General features: G+C 40.7%; 1 protein-coding gene across 1 annotated transcript in view; it reads left to right on the top strand.

Moving 5' to 3' along the window:
* The window catches only part of FMN2 (formin 2), a 343222-nt gene that overhangs the window by 85753 nt on the left and 236275 nt on the right, over positions 1-21194 (top strand). The window contains exons 4-5 of the mRNA XM_046679366.1: positions 2838-2893; positions 20162-21194. The exon at positions 20162-21194 is cut by the window's right edge and continues 424 nt beyond it. Of these exons, the coding sequence (XP_046535322.1) occupies positions 2838-2893; positions 20162-21194 (1089 nt within the window). The remainder of the gene's footprint in view (positions 1-2837; positions 2894-20161) is intronic.

Below are 21194 nucleotides of genomic sequence, written 5' to 3'. Positions count from 1 at the left end.
AGCTGAGAGAAGCAATTCCCGAAAGCGCCCTGGATCCTGGGAGAGGAGAGTGTTGGTAACAAGTGCCATCGGGGTTTCAACGAGGCACGATCATTCTCAGGATGTTAGAACTGAGCGGATTTCTCGGATTTCTCGAGTGCCCGCCCGGTGACTCTGGACCTGAGCCCTCGCTCAGGAGCCAGCTGACGACTTATTTGCCCTGAGCGTGCCAGCTCTTTTCCACTCACGCTCCTTTTTGCCATTTCTCATGCTTCTCCTTACTCTTTCTCTTTCCTATACTTTTCCTCCTCCTTCTTCTCTTTCTTACTTTATTCTCTATTATTTTCTTTCACATCTATTTTCTTTCTTTTCTTATTGTTCTCTTCATTCTCCCTTAATTTTGTAGTACGGTTACTCTGTACATCACTTTCATCTTAAAATCTTGACCCTGTTCAACTCTTAAACTTCAGCTTATGATTTTGAAGAGAGTATTTTGATAAATTTCTCTTAGATGTTGTAACACACTGATTCAAGGAAATAAAAAGTGTCATGAAAGGGATGGGGATGGAGAATGAACTGAGTTTGGGTAGCTGTGGAGTTAGAGAGGGAGATGAGAGCCTAGCTGTGGGTATTCAACATACTGGCTGATGCGTCTTTGTAGCTCATTGTTGGGGTAAACCGCATGCAGTCTTGTTTACCCTCAGAGCCCAGAGGTCTGCTTCTCTGGGCAGGTCACCAGGTCTGAGCCTATAGAAAAAGAGCCAGGAAGCACCGAGTGCATTTCTAATGTAGAGAACTTTTAGTGGTCCACAGGAGACGCTCTGGGCTCTTCCTGCACTGTCTAAATAGAAAGAAGAGGAAGCGAAGCTTTTCAGCATCTGCACAAAGCCAGGACCATATCTTGAGTCGGTGGAGTTTGGGAGGATGTGGAAGTGACTGAAAGCAAAAGTGTCCCGGAGTGCAGATTTGCTTTAACATGAACTCTTGGCTGGCTTTGATGTTAAAGGTCTTTATTCAAAATGGCTGACTCTAGCGCTAAGTTCAGAGTGGAGATTTATCAGTATAAGAAACATCCCCTTTTCACTAACTTATTGAAATATAGTATTTGTCGGGGAAAATGGTTGTATTTGAAGCCTACTTGTTAATGTTCTGTCGCCACAGTGACATTTGTGGCATGAAGTGACTGCTTCCTGCTATTCTCAATAATTTTTGTTTTGAAAGACACACCCCGGGCTGCGGTGCGGGAAGCAGTGAAGGCACAGCAGTGTCCGTGTTGCCCGCTGTGAAGCCTGTCCTCCCGCTTGGCCTGCTCAGGATGCCCACTCTGTGGTGGCGTCCTTGCTCATGGTGTGACCAGTCTTGTGCTCACTCCTTTCATTCCCTCCTGCAATTACTCAACCACTTTGTGCCAGGCAGGCACTGTTCTAGAAGCTGGGGATACAATAAGGGGAAAAAAATCTATAAAATCTCTGTCCTCACAGGGTTTGTTTTTGTCAGGTGAGAGAGAGAACAGATAAGTAGGCAGACAAGTGCGTCTAGTCTATCGTGTGATGATCAGTGTCATGAAGAGGGTGAGTGACAGGCAGTGGGGAAAGCTAGGGAGTGGGTGCGCCGCTCCTTTAACTAGGGAGCCCAGGGAGCTGGAGCAAGGCCCGGAGGGAGGGACAAGGCAGGAGGTCATGCAGATACCCCAGGGCTGCAGGGACAGCTGGAGGGAGCGTGACTGTGATGTGGTGGGCAGCAAGAAGCCATGCGGCTGGAGCACAGTGAGCCAGAGGGGAAAGGCGGAGGAGCTTCGAGAGGTCAGGGAGGGTAGGCAGACGAAAGAAGGCCCCTGGGCCCATCGAGACTGTGCTTTAGTCTAAGTGAGAGGAAAACTTTCAATGTCATTAACAATATGTTACACAATTTAAGTAATAAATACCTTTTGTTTTTCGATAGCCTTGTCACACACATCAACTAAAATGCTGCTAAATCAGGAATGTCTCACTTGTCCCCGGGAGTGACGGCTGTATCTTTTCAGGTGTCTGGTCTGCACGCCAGTCAGGGGTGGGAGCCATGTGACAGTCAGGAGACAAACTCTAGTCTTCAGGTTGCTACCAACTGCTTGTGTTATGGGCCTTGGGTTTCTCATCTGTCAATGTGGAAGATAGACAAGATGAAGGGTTTTCAGACTCTGACCCGTGGAGCCCTGGGGATTCCTGGTGCCTTTTTATTTTTATTCTTACATTTTTAAGTTTCTGTGCAGGCTTCACTTAGAAGAAAGTGTCCCCAGCTTACAAAAAGAGTCCTGCACTTGGTTATCCCTTAGATTTTTCCAGCATGAAGAATTTTCGGGCTCACAGACTCCCAAAGGACAGACTAAAGGAGCAGCTTCCCCTGTTACTCACTGCCTCTTGATGACAGTGCTTCAGTGTCTCTCACTGAATTCAGAAGGTAATTTGTCAATAGTTAGGTAAGGCATTTGAGGTCCCAGCCTTCAAGATGGCTGAGGTGGCGTCTGTCACTGTACCGACTTACGCTAAGTGAAGAGTATAAAAGGTGACTGTCTTAGCAGGTACTTCCTGCTAATTCAAAATAGAAACTAGCAATTGAAAAAAATAACCAGGATTGATGTGTCTCAAGGGCATACGGCTATTCTAATTTCAAAAGTAATTAATGACGTGAGTGTTAGTCATTATATGTGTTAGACGTATTGAAAAGCAGTCATGTCCTCAATACAGAAGTGTAATCTGAAGATAAACGGAATGTTTTTGGTACTTATGTTAAAGATGTACTTTACTTAGTTTTGTTTTCTGATTGAGGAAATGGGAAAATTTGTTCTTTAATTTTGCCTATCTTCTTCCTTTCCAACCCAGAATCTCAATCTGCTGTTTTGGAGACTCCAAGAAAAAGTTCAGATGCCGTTCAACAGGTGAGATGTTCTTACTAGGACGTCGAATCCTTTTTTCTCTTGTTTGTTGTAGAATTGTGACAGACTCGGGTCTGTCTTCCCGGCTGCCCCGCTGGCTGGGCCGCCCGGTTCTCTCAGCCTGCCGGGCATCCAGTCAGGCAGAAGTGAATGCTTTCTTCCCTTGAGACTTTGCAGAGAAAAATCAGCCTTGAAGTGGAACTGAGTACATGCTTTTCAGAAGCTGCATCATTCGCTATGCAGCCAGCATGGGCCTGACAACAGCTGGCTCCAGCAGAAAACAGTGACCTCTCCGGGAGATGACGCGCAGAGATGTGCCTGGCCGAACCAGAGTCACGTGGATACGATTGTTAAGAAAATCTGTCAGAGTTTTTCTAAAATCAAATAATATTCTTAAGTTGCTTTAGTGGATGAAACATTAGTTGGTGTCTTTTTAATTTCCACAGAAACTTTTTTTTGTTACTAAAGCCAAATTTCATGTTTTTTTTCTTGTAACAAAATGGACTTACTCTTGAAAAAAAGACCCTGCAAGAAAGGAAGAACTTATATGAAATAGTAATTGTGGATAGCTCTTGCTCTTTTTTAGTATAAAACCCATTGTTTATTTTATTTATACTTTCTCCCAACTGTGCTTTTGAAAGTAAAGGAGCATTAGAATTTATCGGTAAGGAGTGTGTGTTCCCCTGAGCATGGCCCAGTAGAAATGGGGTGACTCTGACCTGGCTTCTAGGTCTGTTTCAGGTGAGTGTGTGACGACCCACAGAGGCTATCTGTGACACAGTGTTCTTTTTGTAAAATTCAAAAATCTGGTGATTTTTGAGAACTTTTCCAAGTATGAAATGACATCCTTTTAAGAAAGAAGTGGAAGGATCCTTCTCAAAATTGAAAATTATCAAAAATTATTTGTTACTTTTCACTTGCCAAGAACAATGGATGTTTCTTCAGTTGTATTGATTGAAAATCCTAAAAGTATAAATTTGGCGACCTAATAAATGAATTTTCAGAAAAATGAGCCAGGAAAATATCTTAAGATCAATCAAGATATCACATTAAGAAAGTAGTAGTATTATTTATTACATTATATAAAATTAGGACACTATAGTTTTATCTTCTTGAAGTTTATAAGCTCATGTTGTTACTCATACATCATTTTTATCCCTATTATGTTTTACAAGTAATAAATATATTTTTAAAGGAAAGAAAAAAAAAAAGCCAGCAGCCCTGCATCATACAGGCAAGCCGTGCGCCCCCTGGAGGAGAAGTAAGGATGCAGCATTGGCTGAGAACTTCATTTTTTAAAAAATTAATTAATTAATTAAATTTTATTTTTTTTTTGGTGATGACGATTGGCCCTGAGCTAACATCTGTTGCCAATCTTCCTCTTTTTTTGCTTGAGGGAGATTGCCGCTCAGCTAACATCTGTGCCAGTCTTCCTCTATTTTGTATGTGGGATGCTGCCACAGCATGGCGTGATGAGTGGTGTGTAGGTCCACACCAGGGATCCAAACCCAGGAACCCCCGTGCCACTGAAGTGGAGCCTGCAACTTAACCACTATGCTGCTGGGCCGGCCCTGAGAACTTCATTTTATAATACACTGGTACCTTTCAAAAATACAGCTGGATTGGCCATTATCGTAAGAGTAAAGATCCTCGCAGTGTCCTACAGCAAGTTCTCCAGCCTCTGTGTCAGAGCAGAGACCGACGTCAGGCTGGGGCGCTCAGAGAGGCACGGTGCGCTCAGCTGAGCGTTGTTTAATGATTGTGCAATGATTAGGCAATAGTGAATACGGTGTAGAAAGATTAAAAAAAGGTAAAGAGAAATAAAGTCAGAAATAAATAACAAAATAGTGCCCTCAAAATATCCTCTCATTATTTTTGAAACTTTTGTTTTTTGAGGCATGAGTAAGTTGTGATCTAAGATAATGTGTTAGATTTTTCTAAATCTATATCTCCAGGGCATATATTACCAAGTTCTTTGTTATATATGATGATGGCAAAGAAACACTGGACAAAAAGTATTCTATCAACAGTGACAAGGCGTGCGTAACATTGCTCTATACATTAGGATTCCAGCTGTAATAAGTCAAGATCTATATTCATGTGTGTAAAATTATAGTGACTATTTTTCCTGGACTGTGAACCATGGTAAAATATATTGTAATAAGCAGAAAACCTGATGAACTAGATGATTTAAAAACACCAATGTTACAGCTTGGAAACTCAAGGGTGAAATAGCTCAGTTTAAATTTCACACCTTCTCCTTTCCTTGTTGCCAGTGAAGTGTGTAGAAGCCAGAAAATACAATGAATTAAATTGGGGTAACAATATTTGGGAGCAGTTGAGGTTAAGCAGTCAACAATGACATGCCTTACTTTTTGAGCCATTGACTGTTTGTCATAAGTTTATTTTCTGGATTGGTTCTTTTCTTAGATGATTTGTGTCTGTTTCCTAAAAGAGATATAGGAAATGAGAATTAACTATCAATCTATTGTGACTTGTTCCTTTGCTGTATTACCTTATGCAATTCTTACAATAATCTTTTTAAGTAACTAGTATAATTTATGTTTAACTGATAAAGGGAATGTTTATAGGCGTTATCTTACTTAAGGTCACAGAATTGATCAAGGTTAGAAGCCAAGATCTGAACATCGGTCTGTTGGGTTTGACACCTCGTGTTCTCTCCACTGTGATAAAAATGATGCTTTGACAGGAGTAATCGCCCTCTGGCTGTTTAATACCAGCTCTTGTCAACGTCATCAGGTGGATGAGATGAGAAGTTTATTTCCAAAGTTATTCTATTACATTTAAACTATACTGTTTATAAGAGTCAAATGTCAAGACATGTTTTAAAGGCTTAGAGAGAGATGATTAGTTCACCCACACATTTTTAAGTTTTACTATAACTTTGGTGTGCTACATTGTGTCAGTTTTACTAACTTTAGCACTTCACTATTTTAAAAAAAACCTATTTCATTTTTCATGTAAAGCACTTTGCTGTTCTCTTGTTCGTCACTAGATGGCAGCTCTGTATCTCTGTAAAGTGCCACTGCAGCAGGAAATGAGAGGTCTTAAGCCGGCTTGCTCTGTATGAATGATGGACATAGGAGGTTTTCTGGTCTGTCGAGGCTGCCTGCGTTATTCTGTGGCTGGAACGGGCATGTCCAGGACTCCTTAGGCAGAGGCCCGCAGCAGGGTCGGAAAGCATCCGCTAAGTTTTTCTTCAGATGTGAGTTCAGGCACCTGTTCTCTCCATCTGAGCACCCTGGAATTTATTGAATGAGTTTCGACTTTTACTCTCTCCCTGTAGTTAATAATTCTGAGAGCTCCATAGCCCTAGAAAAAACACATGACGCACAGAGCCTTTTCTCAACTCAAAGGAGTTGGAAGGCCATGGTGTTGCCAGAGAGTCTGATGCTTAAAGCAAATACAGCTGGTGCTCATGTGGAAAGAAAGAGCTATAGCTGCTCCTGGAGTGCTATTATTGACGGTCCTATGGAATGAGGAAGTTTAAAATACAACTACATTCCTTAAACCTCACTGATTATTTTATTTTCAAGTAATATGCTCTGAAAATCTGTGTTTAAAGAATTATTTCATAAAACTGAAACAATTCTGTTTTTTATCCTTTGGTATTTGAAATACTGTTTAAATCTTTTAACATTCTAATATGCAAATAGGCAAATATCACTTATGTTCTCTAAAGATATTCGCTCCTATGTTAAAGATTAATATGTGGGAGCAAAACTGGTTACCACCCAGTTTTTAACTTATTTTTTGCATTTGAAATTATGTATAAAATTTGGGTTTTGAAGTACTTTCCTAAGACTTGACATCTTTCTCATGTAAATAGACTAGCTGAAAGGTAACTAGAACTAAATTTGATCTTTAAAAACTCTAGCTTTCGATAAAAATTGATAATATAAGGCAGTTGAAAGTTGGGTCTTTCTACATGTCAGGATACTTATTAATTGTGAATAGCCTCATCTCTTACAAAGTGCTGGGTAATAAAGAGAAATTAGACAATCTCAGCACTCTCTTCCCCCACATGTTGTACAGTTTATATGCAAATAAATTCTCAAAGGTCAGAAAAATGGTTATGATTTGAGAGAACTGGCAAAGTCCTATCTCAGTCCAGTTTTAACCTCTTTTGAAGTTGGCTTAAAAGCCTTCTCTTTGGGGGCTGGCCCAGTGGCACAGCAGTTAAGTTCACACATTCCGATTTGCCAGCCCCGGGTTTGGCGGTTTGGATCCTGGGTGCAGACATGGCCTCACTCAGCGAGCCATGCTGTGGCAGGCATCCCGCATAAAAAGTAAAGAAAGATGGGCACAGATGTTAGCTCAGGGCCAGTCTTCCTCAGCAAAAAGAGGAGGACTGGCAGCAGATGTTAGCTCAGGGCTAATATTCCTCAAAAAAAAAAAAAAAAGCCTTCTCTTAGGATCCTCTCTGCTCAGTGCCCCTGGGTGTCCTCAATGCCTAATTTGACTGCAAAATTCTTTTCCATTGGTTCTCCTTAAAGTGCCTGTGATGATGCTTTTTATACAATGACCACTCAGTAGAATTTATTGTTAGTTTCAGAAACATCTTTATTTAGGAACAAATCAAGGAAACAGATGTGAGGAATGTGAGGTTGCCTAATTGATGGTGCTTGAGGGGTTCCTCACGTGAGTCTTGGCATAGGAAAGTTTAAAGAGTAAAGCAGCTTTCATCAGATGAAAAGACAGGTGTGGGGTGAGCGTAATTCTGAAGGAACAATAATGGAGACTTATAAAAACAAGAAGCCACTTGAATTGCATTGGAAGGTATTAGACATATCAACGGGTTAGAAAAAAATATAGTTTAATGTAAGTTCCTTCTAAACTCCCAAGGCAAAAAGTAATATGAACTTACATGGTAATTATAAGCCCACAAAACAACAATTCACAAGACAAGTGAGCAACTAAAATAGAAACAAAAGTAAGAAAAATTCAAGTTAAAGGAGAGAAGGAGAGAGATGGTTGGGGTCAGAAAACGTGGGTCAGTCATCCTTCAGGTCTCCCTCAGACTCTGATTGTTCTTACATGCTCTGTAAATACTTTGACCCTATGAGTCTGGGGAGGGGCATTGGGAGGGGAAATGACACAAGGATACCCGTGTGGAGGCATCAGCATTGAAAATGGGTGACATTTTGGCAAGGTGTTTCTTTTAACCATAATATGTTAAGGGGAAGAAAGGATTTTTCTGGAAAGTACATTTTCATTTTATGGAAACTCTAACCAGCTCAGAGAAAGATTTAGACATTTTAGCTTTAGAAATAAAGAAAAAAGAGAAATTGTTCTGTCAGTTTTAAGAATGAAAACCAGTTAGCATCTGGAAAACAGTTACAATTTGAGACGAGAGTGTGGGGAGAGAAGTAGACGTCACACGTTGCTTTTTTCCTAAGATTCGTTTGTGCTGGGCATTTGTCTTTTCTGTGGAGAAAGGCAAATGGTTCAAGCAGCTGATCTAAAGGGATAACTGAGCCCATAAAAGTTCTTAGCTTATACAGGATGCTTATCTTCTATTGAACTTTATTGGACATCTGTTGACCTACTATGTGCGAGGCATTTGTGGTAGGTATTGAAGGAAATACAAAGAATTAGAAGGTTCCAACTCTTCCATATACATGAAGTGGTTTGCAAGATGTAATGTGATTCTGCCAAGGTATTTAGTGTATGTTGTGTTACAGAACCTAAGAAAATGGGAACATTGTTGAGAAATTGTGATTAAGGACAGCTTCTTAGGAAAGGGGGATGGGATCAAGTCCTCAGAGGGATCGCTTTTGGGCAGTGGAGGGAAGAAGAGTGAGGATTTCAGAAGGGGAAGAGAGGGAAGTTACAAAAGTAGAAAGGAACGTGGCATTTGGCGTGGGGGCGGGGGACCGGGATGGGCACAGTTGTCCAGTGACTGAGCGCCAGCTTAGTTTCCGCCTCCAGGAGCCCAGCTCTGCCCCCCACCTCCCACCTCCTCTGCCTGCAGAGCCCACACCTGAGCCAGGGCCCATCTTATCTGGATCACTGCCTAGTCTCCGGACAGGTCCCTTTACTTCCAGTCCTAATCCCTTCTAATCTTCCCTTCTCACTGCCCCCAGAGTTATCTTTCTAGAATCCAAATTTACTTACCTCTGACGTCTGCTTAGACTCCTTCAATGACTGCTCAGAGCATCTGAGGAAGCATTCTGACTCCTGCACTGGACACGCAGCCTTTCCCTTGCCGTCCTCGTCTTCAGCCTTGTCACTCACCATTTCCTACATGTTCGTTTTGTTCCAGCCTTAAAAATATCCCCATTTTCTGAAAGCTTTTGCATCCTTTATGTCTGTCTTTTTATACGTGTTTTTTCTGCCCTCCTACTCCCTTTTTTAATCTCCTTAATTCCTACATCTTTACCTAAACTCATGTCAGACTTTCCTGCCTCTTGGACACTTTCCCCAAGAGGCCTTCACCTAGATACCCCTTTTGACGTCCCCACTGTGGGACCCGGTACTTATCTACTTTCCCATCACTGTTGTTGTTTTTTTTTTTTTTTTTTTCCTTAAGATTGGCACCTGGGCTAACAACTGTTGCCAATCTTTTTTTTTTTTCTGCTTTATCTCCCCAAACCCCCCCTGTACACAGTTGTATATCCTAGTTGCAGGTCCCTCTAGTAGTGGGATGTGGGACGCCACCTCAACGTGGCCTGACGAGTGGTGCCATGTCCACACCCAGGATCTGAACCCTGGGCCGCGGCAGCGGAGCGTGCGAACTTAACCACTTGGCCACAGAGCCGGCCCCATCACTGTTGTTTTATGCATGTCTCATTGACAGTGAGCCCCTTAAAACTGAGACTATCCTTATTCTGTTTGTCCCTCCAGAACTAACACAGTCCCTGACATTTTCGGGGTGCTTGGAAAATGTTTGATGAATGAGTAAGTATATAGGAGACCACGCTGACTGGAGCAGAGGGGGCTAATTGGGGAATGGTACAAAATTCGCTTATATTCTTACCATAGTGGCTGAGGACGTGGGCTTTGAACCAGTGTACCTGGACACAAATGCCAGTTACTCCACTTTTCACTGGGAACCTATGCAAAGCATTTACTCACTGAGCCTTAGTTTCCTCATCTGTATAATGGGGTAATAGTAACTTGTCTAATAGAGTTTTGTGAGATTTAAATGCATTAACTTATGTAAAGTGCTTAGAAGAGCTCCTGGCACATAGTAGGCACTAAAATGTTAGCTGTTATGTTGTCATCATTGCTGTTAGATCTGAGCAATACTCTGATTTCGAAAAGTTGCTTTCATGATGCAGTTTACCCTCCTTACTTGTAGTTTCTGTGTTTGCACACTGGCCTGCCAGCTAAAATATACTGCAGCCCCCAAATCAACACTCAGGGGCTTTCACGTTCATTTGCAGACATGCCCAAAGTGGTGAGAAATTTGAGTCCCCTGACGTGCATGTTCCCAGCTGAGAGGGGGCAAGGCGACCCTCTGCCTGCTTGTTGCAGCTCAGACTGTAAAACAGATGTCCTTGCAGTCTATTTAGTGCCGCATTTCTTGTCTTTTTGTGCTTTTGCTGTTGAAAATGTCCCCCACGTGCAGTGCTGCTGTGCTGTTCCTCAGGGTAACGAGGCTGTGACATGCCCTACAGAGGAAATACGTGTGTTCGATATTAAATATATATACATTTAGCTTATATATTTGATCCATTTGTATATATTAAATGAGATGACTTTAAACAGAAACACACGGGAAACAAGGTTAGGTGTTAATCAATTGAAGAAAATATGATGGAAGGCTGGCAGGATTCCCCCTAGCAGCAGTGGGTCGTAGTCACTGTGTCACGCTGACTTTATAGAGTAACGGCTGTGAATAATGAGAGCGGACTGCACCTTGTGTCATCCTTACAGTACCCCTTTGCAGTAGGCAGAGGAGGTAACAGGTGTCCACATTTTACAGGCTACTAAAGACCTTCTGAGCCAAGTAAAGAATTTTAAAATGCCTTGTGCTCAGCAGAAGAGCCCTGAGTTTTTGAGCAAGGAAGTACTATGATGAGCTGTCCTTTAAGGAACAGTTACCTGGCAAGAGAATGTAGTATTGAGAGGGAAAGGGAGAACAGAGCGGGAAAGGAGGACCAGCCAGTGACTCTCCAGGTATTCCCACTGTGAGGTGAGGAGGTTCTGAACTAAGGTGCCAATGTGATAAAGGAAAAGCAGCAGCCAGAGGTTGAAATCATGGATTTGGGAACCATATCTGGGGTATCAGTTTGGCTGTGGTTCTCAAATGTGGTCCCTGGCCCAGCAGCATCAGCATCACCTGGGAACTTGGTAGAAGTGCCAGTTCTCAGGCCATCACCCAGACATAGTGAACCAGAAGCCCTGGGACGGGCCCAGCAGTCTGGGTTTCAGCAAGGCCTCCAGGTGCTTCTGGTGCCCATCACGTTTAAGAGCCAATGAATTAGAAAAACAATTCCAGCACATCACCATGCCCAGCTAAACGGCAAGGCAGGAGGTGGTATGTGTGTGGAGGATCAGATGCGTTTTCAGTTTAAGGAAAAACTTCAGCATCTGTTTCATGGGAAGGATTCCAGAGATGCCATTTCAGCTCTCTGTGTGCGAAGCTCTCTTTTTCCACAGTACGTTCTACTTTAGAGAGCCCTTGGTGAGTTATTTACCACTTACCTTGTCTTCTGAGAGTCCCCTGTTTCTTGAAATTCCCTTTGACTTGAAATTGTACTTTATTTTTGTACGTAATCTTCTCTATTTAAAATCTGGATTTTTCTTCCTAGAGGATCATGTATAGCATGTGCAGGCCTGTTGTAAATCTGGAATGCCATTGGTTTGTTCCAAGACCTTAGAATGTTTAGAATTTAGAACCTGACAGAGAATTTATATGCTTCTGTGTAGGATTCATACTTTACAGATGTCTAGAGGTATCCTAACTTGCCAGTAACGTGGCCTCAGATTTAGCAGAACTTGAAAATCTGAGTATGGTAGAAAATGAATTACGTATCTCATATTAACATTTACAAAATAAATAATCACAGTGTTAACTTACCAATAAGCGGTTTTTAAATTCTAGGCTCTGAAAGTATCTTGCTTACATAATAAACATGATAAGGTTTCAAAGATGAACAAATTAACTTTTCAGCAAAAGCTTTACTTGAGTGTATCTTGGCTTCCTTTTTGACAGTTTTAGCCTTAATGTTACAGTAATGTTTTCTTTTTCTGGGAATCAGATAATCTTGTATTTGGAAAAATATTTTTGGTGAACGTTTTATTTTTTAATGGCCACTTGTATTTTGTGATATGCAAGTGTTCAAACAATTTATAAGCCCTAACCATCACCACCCACATATAAAATTATACAGGAATGGAAGAATTTTGGCTGACTTATTGTATATAATCGTTCAGCCAAAGTGGATGGCAGAGTCTACCACTTGTAATGATTTAGGAGTTTGAAGCAATACTTTTAAAAACAATTTCAAAATTGGTAATATATAAAGTAAATTACTTACTGTGTTGGATAACCAAAATAAATTTATCTTGCCTCCATTTATAAGGATGCACCCATTATACAGATTCTGTACAAAGTAGTAAAAATCGCTTTTTTCCTTTTTGAAATTTATTCTAATTTTTAAGAGTGAGAACCGTTAGCGTTAGGTAAACTATTGCACAATTACTGGAAATGCTGAGAGCCTTTTTGAAAAGTGTAGAAGTCTAATGATAATGAAAGGTACCTTTCTCCAATGTCGAGTCCTTTGAGGATCTGATAGGCCTCTGTCTAGTTGTACTCTGAAGAGATGGAAGATCACGTGCCAGGCACAGGACACAGGGAGCAGGCTCCCAACTAGAGGGGTTTCCGTGGACCACAGAGTGCCTGGCAGCCTCTTAGAGGTTAAATCTGGGCTTTGTCTGTGGGTGGGCCCTGAGAGGACAATGTTTGCTTAAATGGGCGGAGAATAGATAACAGTTTTTCTTGAGAATGACTAATATTTACCCTGTAAATTTCTTTATAAATCTTGGAAAAAAACTAAAAAAAATAGCCAGTATAGAAATCAACTCTTGCTGCTGACAAGCAATGCAGCCTTCTCTAGAGAGCTCCACAGAAAATGCCCCAGCTGACTGTGAGCCAGTCCTCTCCGAGAGTCAGCCAGCCCTTCACTGATAGCCCTGGAGAAGGAAGGCCAGATAAGCGTCTTTGAAAATACTTAACTGAATTCAGAACCAACAATCCTACCTACATCTGGCTCCTCTGTAAGATGGATGGCCGGCCTTATTAAAGGCTGGTAAGTTGAGGTTTGAGGTGAACTTAATTGCTCTGTTTCCCTGGAACGGAAAAGGAGGATTGTTACATTGATTCAGGGCTGGGATTTTGCAGGTAAAGAGAGGGTCATAAAGGGGAATAAAGATTTCAGCAAATTGGTTTTTTGTTCTCACTACAGTGGGAGTAATGTAAGAAGAAGATAGCCTCTCACTCCTGCTTCTCTTCTCTGTTCTCTAGCTGTAATGTCCTGCTAGAAATTCTCTCTCTAAAAATTTCAGTCTTTTGTCTTGCAGTCTGTTCTTTATCTTCTTCATGAATTCTTTGACTTCCCTGCCGTCTTGGCACCACAAGGCAGCCATTGCCATATTATTATGGATTCAGTTTTGGAATTTCATCCTCTTATCTCTATTTCCTCTGCCATTTCTTAGTTCTGGTTCTTATTGTAGCTTACATTTGAAAACCTTTGAAGCTTATGGAGTAGATCAATTCCTTATTTTCTCAACTTTTTATTATCTGAGTGCCCTCAGTTATCATTTTATTTAAAAAATAAGTAAAACTCATAACAATATACTGTAATAAATTGACTACTTATAAAATTAGATCCAACCCAAATCCCTCCTCACTTAACAAAGACCATCTTTCATAATCCACCATGCTTATTTTGGGCAGGGTCTGTCTATGAATGATTTTTGGGTCTTTTAAACCGCATGATACAAATACAGTGTAAGGTGAAATTCTTAATCTCGCAGAAGTTGTAGGATTTCCTAAAGGTCAGGGAAGGTGATAGTGGGAATCTGAATCATATGAAAAGTAAGTGATTAATGAGCACCTGACAGAGTTTGTTAGTTTGGTGAGGATGATATGACATATATGCCAAAAAGATGAATTTGCATATCAGAGGATTGTCAGAGGCCGCTGGGAAAACTGGTAAACTCAAATGCTACAAAAAGTGACCATCTTTTCATAAAAGACGTCATCCCTGGCATCATATACTTCGGTCAGGAAATTTCCACTGAAAAAAATTAACACTTGAGTCATTTTAATTCTAACAGTTTGTTCACGCTTACCTTTATGATAAAAAATACTTTTTACAAATAAGGTGATGTAGTTTTTAATTTTTAATTTCTTTTTTTCCCCAATTTTTTAAACTTTTATTTGCATTTATTTCATACTGAATTTGTTCCTGGGCTGTACATTTTTGTTTTTCATTTTCTTCTGGGATATCTTTTTTTCTGTGCAGTCTCCTCTTCGGGTTTAGGAAGAATTAGTTCTTTTTCAGTAAGGACATCTCAATGGTGGCAAGAGGTACGGGTGAATGTGACCGTGAGCTCTTAAGCCTGGTGGTGCATCCTGGGGCTTTGTTTACCTGGATGTGCTCAATCTGCATCTAAACCCTTAAGTTCAGCATTCCTTGCTGCATTTTTAAGCATGTGCAGCAAAAATTCACTCCTTTTTGGCCACTGACCCTATGTCCAGCCCCACTGTTTGCTGGTGTGCACCTACCAGCTCCACGTCTGTGACAGTGGAGTGGCACACATTGCTTCTGTAAGGTGACGTCTTTCAGATACTTTCAGATAGCTTTTCCCATATGTGTACCCTTGATGGCCTGGGCACTTTCAGGAATGTTCTTAAAGTGAACATGAAGATTTGAACATGTTAATTTGGATGAGTGTGTGGGGTTTTCGGGGTCAAGTGAGTAGCAAACATTTTCAGAGATCACCTCAGGCAGCTTACAGGAAGAGCTTTTTCCCCCCACAAGTTACTCTGAAATATTGGTTTGTGGTTGTATCAGTCAGGCTTTGTTGAAGGAACCAGAAACCCTGCTAGATATGTTGAACAGAAGGGTTTACTTGATATAAAATTAGTTTTTTCATGGAAAGGTTAGGAAGTTTGAAGGTTTACTTCTAGGCTGAAACTTTTCAAAGGAATCGTATACGGCTGGTCTACCAGGGAAGCTAAAACCTTTGAGGCCACCACTGGAAATCGGAGAGTAGACATTGGAATGTTGTCCCAGAGCAGCCTCAAGTTAGCAGACCTTGATCCCTAACAGAAAGTCACGGCACACAAGAGTATGGCCCCTACCTCAGTCCACTTTCTAAATCTCTGTGTGACTGCATCTAACCGGGTGAACTCAGCTGCAAGGGAGTCTGTCAATGTAGTCTTTCTTCCCACTTCTGTACGTAGGAGCAGAGAAGGAGCTGAAGGTTGGGAGAGCCAATCCAAAGTAACTGCCAAATTGTCTTAAGTTGATTCTCATAAAAGAAGTCTTTTTTCCGGTCCTAATTGTCATGTGTAATGGGATACTCATTTGCCTTGTTCCTACTGGCTGTATAAATAATTAGGAAGGATAAAAGTCCCAGGAATCTTTCCAGTCACTGGTACGATGACTCCTATGATCATTGGCTTTGGGCGCTGTGTTGGACTAGTTGGCTTGTAAATGTGGGGGCATAAATCCATCCATGCAGAGCGACGTGTAGTAATTGCTATTGGGCTAGGTTGTTAGGATTTAGGATCAGTGTCTCCCTTTCCACTTCCTCCTCTTCCTCTTCCTCCTCCTTCTTCATGTCCTTTATTCTTTATAATGCTTTCACTGTATTCAAATCTGTGATGAAAAAGAGCTGGCCTAGGCAATAACATTTAAGAATTGAATTTTGGAAAACTCTTCCAGAGTTTACTTCTTGCATGCCTTTCATCAACTAATCTTTTTATACTATCATTATATAAATGGGAAAATGAGAGCCCTGTTTATGTACCAGGATAACTAAAAATATACTTATTAAGGCTTAAAGGTCACTTTTAAGGTTATGCTGGAAAAATGAAAATAATCTATACCTTTTACTCGTCCAGGATAAGGAAGACATGCCAAGCAGTTGTACTTTTTATTAGGATGAATTTGGGCACTAGTTTTTTGGCTTCTGGTTTCCTCTTGCATCATAATTGGAGAGTGGAATTAAGTACAGTGGCCAAACAGGATATTAGAAGTTGCTTATTATAGTTATTTCTTTTACCGTAGACTATCTAGAAATTATATGGCATGATTTCTCAAACTTTGTATTGTAGTACTTTAGTTTTTTGTATAGACATTGGTGAAAATGGTGACAAAGTATTAAATATGTATATATGAATACCTCTATTTAGATATAAATAAAAAGTCTCTCAAAGTTTTGCTTAACTATTTAAAGTGTGTTACTCTCCTTTACTAGTTGAAAAGTAAATTAGTTTCCTCCCACAGTAAAGGCTACTTGGTATTTTTGATTATAGAAAAATAAAGTACTTTGTATAAGGGCTGTGTTTCTGAAGCTGCAGTTTCTTTTCAGCTCTCAATAAGCTTTGTAATTGATCGTCAGCAAGTTACATGTTGTGGTTAAAAATAGAGTTTTTAGGGAAGAAGCAACAGGGGTTAGGATTAAGACTAGTAAGTCTGTACATTCCCTACCCTTGTGGAAAAAACTAGCTATCGATTCACAGCAAATATACCAATAGCACCAAAGATGCTTCCTTTATAGTAAATACCCTTTTCTGTCTTGTCCATCTGCAGTTTCTCCACTCCAGATGGTTTAGGTGTTTGTTTTGGGTTTAAAAAAGAGTAAAGAAAAGGTTTACTTTTATTTTGTGGAGACTTTGTTTTTCTTTTTGTTTTAATTGAGATAACATTGGTTTATAACATTAGATAGATTTGAGGGTGTGCATCGTTGTAATTTGACTTCTGTATACGGTACACTGTGTTCACCACCAAAAGTCTAGTTTCCATCTGTCACCATAAGTTCACCCCCTTTACCTGTTTCGTCCTCTCCCTACTCCCCTTCCCTTCTCATAACCACCGGTCTGTTCTCTGTATGTATGTGTGTGGTGGTGGTGGTGGTGGTTGTTTTCAATCTTCCACGTATGTGTGAAATCATACAGTATTTGTCTTTCTCTTTCTGCCTTATTTCACTTAGCATAATTCCCTCAAGGTCCATCCACGTTGTCACAAATGGCAAGATTTCATCTTTTGTTTTTTATGGCTGAGTAGTATTCCATTGTGTGTGTGTGTGTGTATATATAGATATATGTATGTATCTATATCTATATATGTATCTACCACATCTTCTTTATCCATTCATCTGCCATTGGACACTTAGATAGTTTCCATGTTTTGGCTATTGTAAATACTGCTGCAATGAACATAGGCGTGCATGTATCCTTTCAAAATAGTATTTTAAAATTTTTTGTCAAAGAGTGTCAAAGTGTCACTGATGTCAAAGAGTGTACTGCCTGTGTTTTCTTCTAGGAGTTTTATGATTTCAGGTCTTACATTTAAGTCTTTCATCCATTCTGAGCTAATTTTTGTATATGTTGTAAGATATTGGCTAGTTTTGTTCTTTTGCTTGTTACCGTCCAGTTTTTCCAAGCTTATTTATTAAAGAAACTTTCCTTTCTCTACTATATGTTCTTGGTTCATTTGTCAAAAATTAGCTGTCCATATACACGTGAGTTTATTTCTGGGCTCTCAGTTCTGTTCCATTGATCTATCTGTCTGTTTTCCTGCTACTACCATGCTGTTTTGATTACTATAGCTTAGTAGTATACTTTGAAATCAGGGATTGTGATGCCTCTAGCTTTGTTCTTTTTTCTCAGTATTCCTTTGGCTATTCAGGATCTTTTGTTGTTCCATATAAATTTTAGGATTCTTTGCTCTATTTGCATGAAAAATACCATTGGGATTTTGATTGGGATTCCATTGAATCTGTAGATTGCTTTAGGTAATATGGACATTTTAACTATGTTAATTCTTCCAATCCATGACTATGGAGAGTCTTTCCATTTCTTTGTGTCTTCTTTGGTTTCTTTCATTAATGTTTTGTAGTTTTCAGAGTGCAGATCTTTCACCTCCTTGATTAAACTTATCCCTTAGGTATTTTATTCTTTTTGTTGTTGCAATTATAAATGGGATTGTTTTCTTGATATCTCTTTCTGCTAGTTCGTTGTTAGTCTATAGAAACTCAAGTGATTTTTGTATATTGTTTTTGTACCCTACAACTTTACTGTATTTATTATTTCTAATAGTTTTTTGGTGGGTTCTTTAGGGTTTTCTGTATATACAATCATGTCATCTGCAAAAAGTGGCAGTTTTACTTCTTCCTTTCCAATTTGTGTGTCTTTTACTTCTTTTTCTTGCCTGATTACTCTGGTTAGGACTTCCAGTGCTATGGTGAATAAGAGTGGTGAGAGCACCCATCCTTGTCTTGTTCCTGTTCTTAGAGGGACAGTTTTCAGCGTTTCACTATTGAGTATGATATTAGCTCTAGGTTTGTCATATATGGCCTATATTATATTGAGGTACTTTCCTTCTTTATCCATTTTATTGGAAGTTTTTATCATAAATATATGTTGAATCTTGTCAAATGCTTTCTCTGCATCTCTTGAGATAACCAGATGATTTTTATTCTTCATTTTGTTAATGTGAGGTAGCATGTTGATTGCTTTGCTGATATTGAACCATCCTTGCATTCCTGAACTAAATCCCACTTGATTGTGGTGTGTGATCCTTTTAATGTATTGTATTCAATTTGCTAATATTTTGTTGAGGATTTTTGCATCTATGTGCACCAGTGATATTGGCCTGTAATTTTCTTTTTTTCTTGTTGTCCTTTTCTCGTTTTGGTATCAGGGTAATGTTGGCCTCATAAAATGAGTTAGGAAGCATCCCCTCTTTTTCAATTTTTTGGAAGAGTTTGAGAAGGACAGGTATTAAATCTTCTTTGAATGTTTGGTAGAATTCCCCAGAGCAGTCTTCTGGTCCTGGACATTTGCTTTTTGGGAGATTTTTGGTTACTGTTTCAATCTTGTGGAGACTTTTCTTGGGTCCAGAGTTTAACCATGGGCAAGCAGGATAAGAGTTTAGTTTTACACTTAATATTATCTTTATATTACCTCTTAATTATTCTTTCATAATATTTAAAGAGCAGGTCTGGTGTGTCAGCCTCAGTCTCCATGTGGGGAAGATAATAGATGTACATGCCTGTGGACTGTGGCTCTTTATGGTGGCCCCTATTGGGATCATCTTTGAAAAGCCCTGGGACACTCTGGAGAAGTGGTTCTTGGCACAAGAACTCTCTCACTCTCTCTTTACCTTTCATTCTAGCCTTGAGTGAGCAAGTCCAGGTCTGTGTGAGCCTTCGTCTGACATTGTAGCTTCACACGGCTTGAGTTTGTCCTCCCTTCTCCTCTACCTATTCCTTTTTTACTCCTTTTTCTTTACCCCTTCCTTCTTCTTCTCTTTTCTTTTTACTCATCTGTTATTCATATTTAGTTTATTCACAGGGCTTTCCCCTTTTTTCCACCTAAAGCATTTTTTCCTTAAAGGACTCCTGGTCGATTGTGTGCCTTGGGAGAGGAAGACACCATTTAGACATGAGGTGACCCAAACAATGGCACAGTTATTATCAGCCATCTTTATAAATTGTGGAAAGACATAAGGTATCACTTTCTGAAATGCCTTGGGTGAAATATTAAAATTATAGTAAACATGATATAAGTGATATGACACGTGCACGTAAGATGTATGCACATGGCCATGTGGATGTCAAAAGTTATTTCACATAATCTTATTGGGGACTCTTTCAGTGATTACTCTGAAAAGGTAGTGATTACCTTTAAAACTTAGGATTTGAAATGTCTTTCGGGAACATTATAATGGCAAATTTACTAGAAAGGGAAGAGAGAAGACTGTCTTGGAAATAAATTGGTTTGTCACTCAGAATTTTCTTCCCTATTCTCAGAGATCTACTCGTCTTCAATGGTGTTGTTCAAAGATTAGGCAAACAAGGGACTTAAGATTTTATGGTAATATGTACAAATCACTTTGAAATCCAAGGGTGGAAAAGAGGGGACACATAGAAATACTAATCATATCTTTCTGTGGAGGGATCTTTCTGGAAGTATTAAACAAATATATTTTGCAGTCTTTTTTTCTGACACTTGGATTATTGCTTATTTTATATTTAACTATGTCTGTCTGTATTGCCCCTCAGGAAGTTTTTGACATGAGGTCTGAGGGACAGGCAACTGTAATTCAGCAGCTGGAACAGACCATTGAGGATCTGAGGACCAAAATAGCTGAACTAGAGAAGCACTACCCCACTGTGGACATGGAGATGACGAGTGGCCATCATGGGATTCAGAATGGCTTGGCACCCTCAGAAGATGTGTGTCTTGAAGCTCTCAGGTTAGGAGAAAAGGATGTACAGCATCAAAGGATTTTACAGGCAAAGTCAATCCAGACATCTCCAACAGAAGAGGGCGGAATACCGACACTGCCTTCTGTTGATGCACTGCCAGCGTCTCCTCCGTGCCCACCTGGGGCTGAACATGGAGACTCTGCTGTGCCTTCCTCTCCTTCTGGACCTCAGACAAAATTCTGTTCAGAGATTTCTTTGATTGTGTCTCCAAGGCGAATATCACTACAGCTTGACACACATCAGTCCATTCAGCCTTCACCACCTCCATCCCTTCCATGTTCTGACGGTCAAGGACAGGCTGGGTCACAGCCTTCCCATCCTTCTCTTCATACTGAGTTTGAAACCAGCCATGAACACTATGTTTTCTCCTCCTTTGAAAACGGCTGTAACATCCCACCCCCACCACCTCTGCCTTGCACAGAGTCCTCCAGCTCCCTGCCTGGCCTGGGCATGGCGGTTGCCCCGCCTCCCCCTCTCCCTGGCGTGACAGGGCCTGCTCTGCCCAGTGCAGCAATCCCTTCCCCTCCTCCTCTACCTAGTACAGAAATGCTGCCACCCCCTCCCCCACCTTTGCCTGGTGAGGAAATACCTCCTCCCCCACCTCTTCCTGGAATGGGAATACCTTCTCCCCCTCCTCTTCCTGGAATGGGAATACCTTCTCCCCCTCCTCTTCCTGGAATGGGAATACCTCCTCCCCCACCTCTTCCCGGAATGGGAATACCTCCTCCCCCCACTCTTCCCGGAGTGGGAATACCTCCTCCCCTGCCTCTTCCCGGAGGGGGAATACCTCCTCCCCCACCTCTTCCTGGAGTGGGAATACCTCCTC

The sequence above is a fragment of the Equus quagga genome, chromosome 12, assembly GCF_021613505.1.
Source record: "Equus quagga isolate Etosha38 chromosome 12, UCLA_HA_Equagga_1.0, whole genome shotgun sequence".
NCBI classification, from domain to species: domain Eukaryota; kingdom Metazoa; phylum Chordata; class Mammalia; order Perissodactyla; family Equidae; genus Equus; species Equus quagga.
Note: the sequence above shows the minus strand (reverse complement) of the source record. Positions and strands in the feature narration are given on the sequence as shown.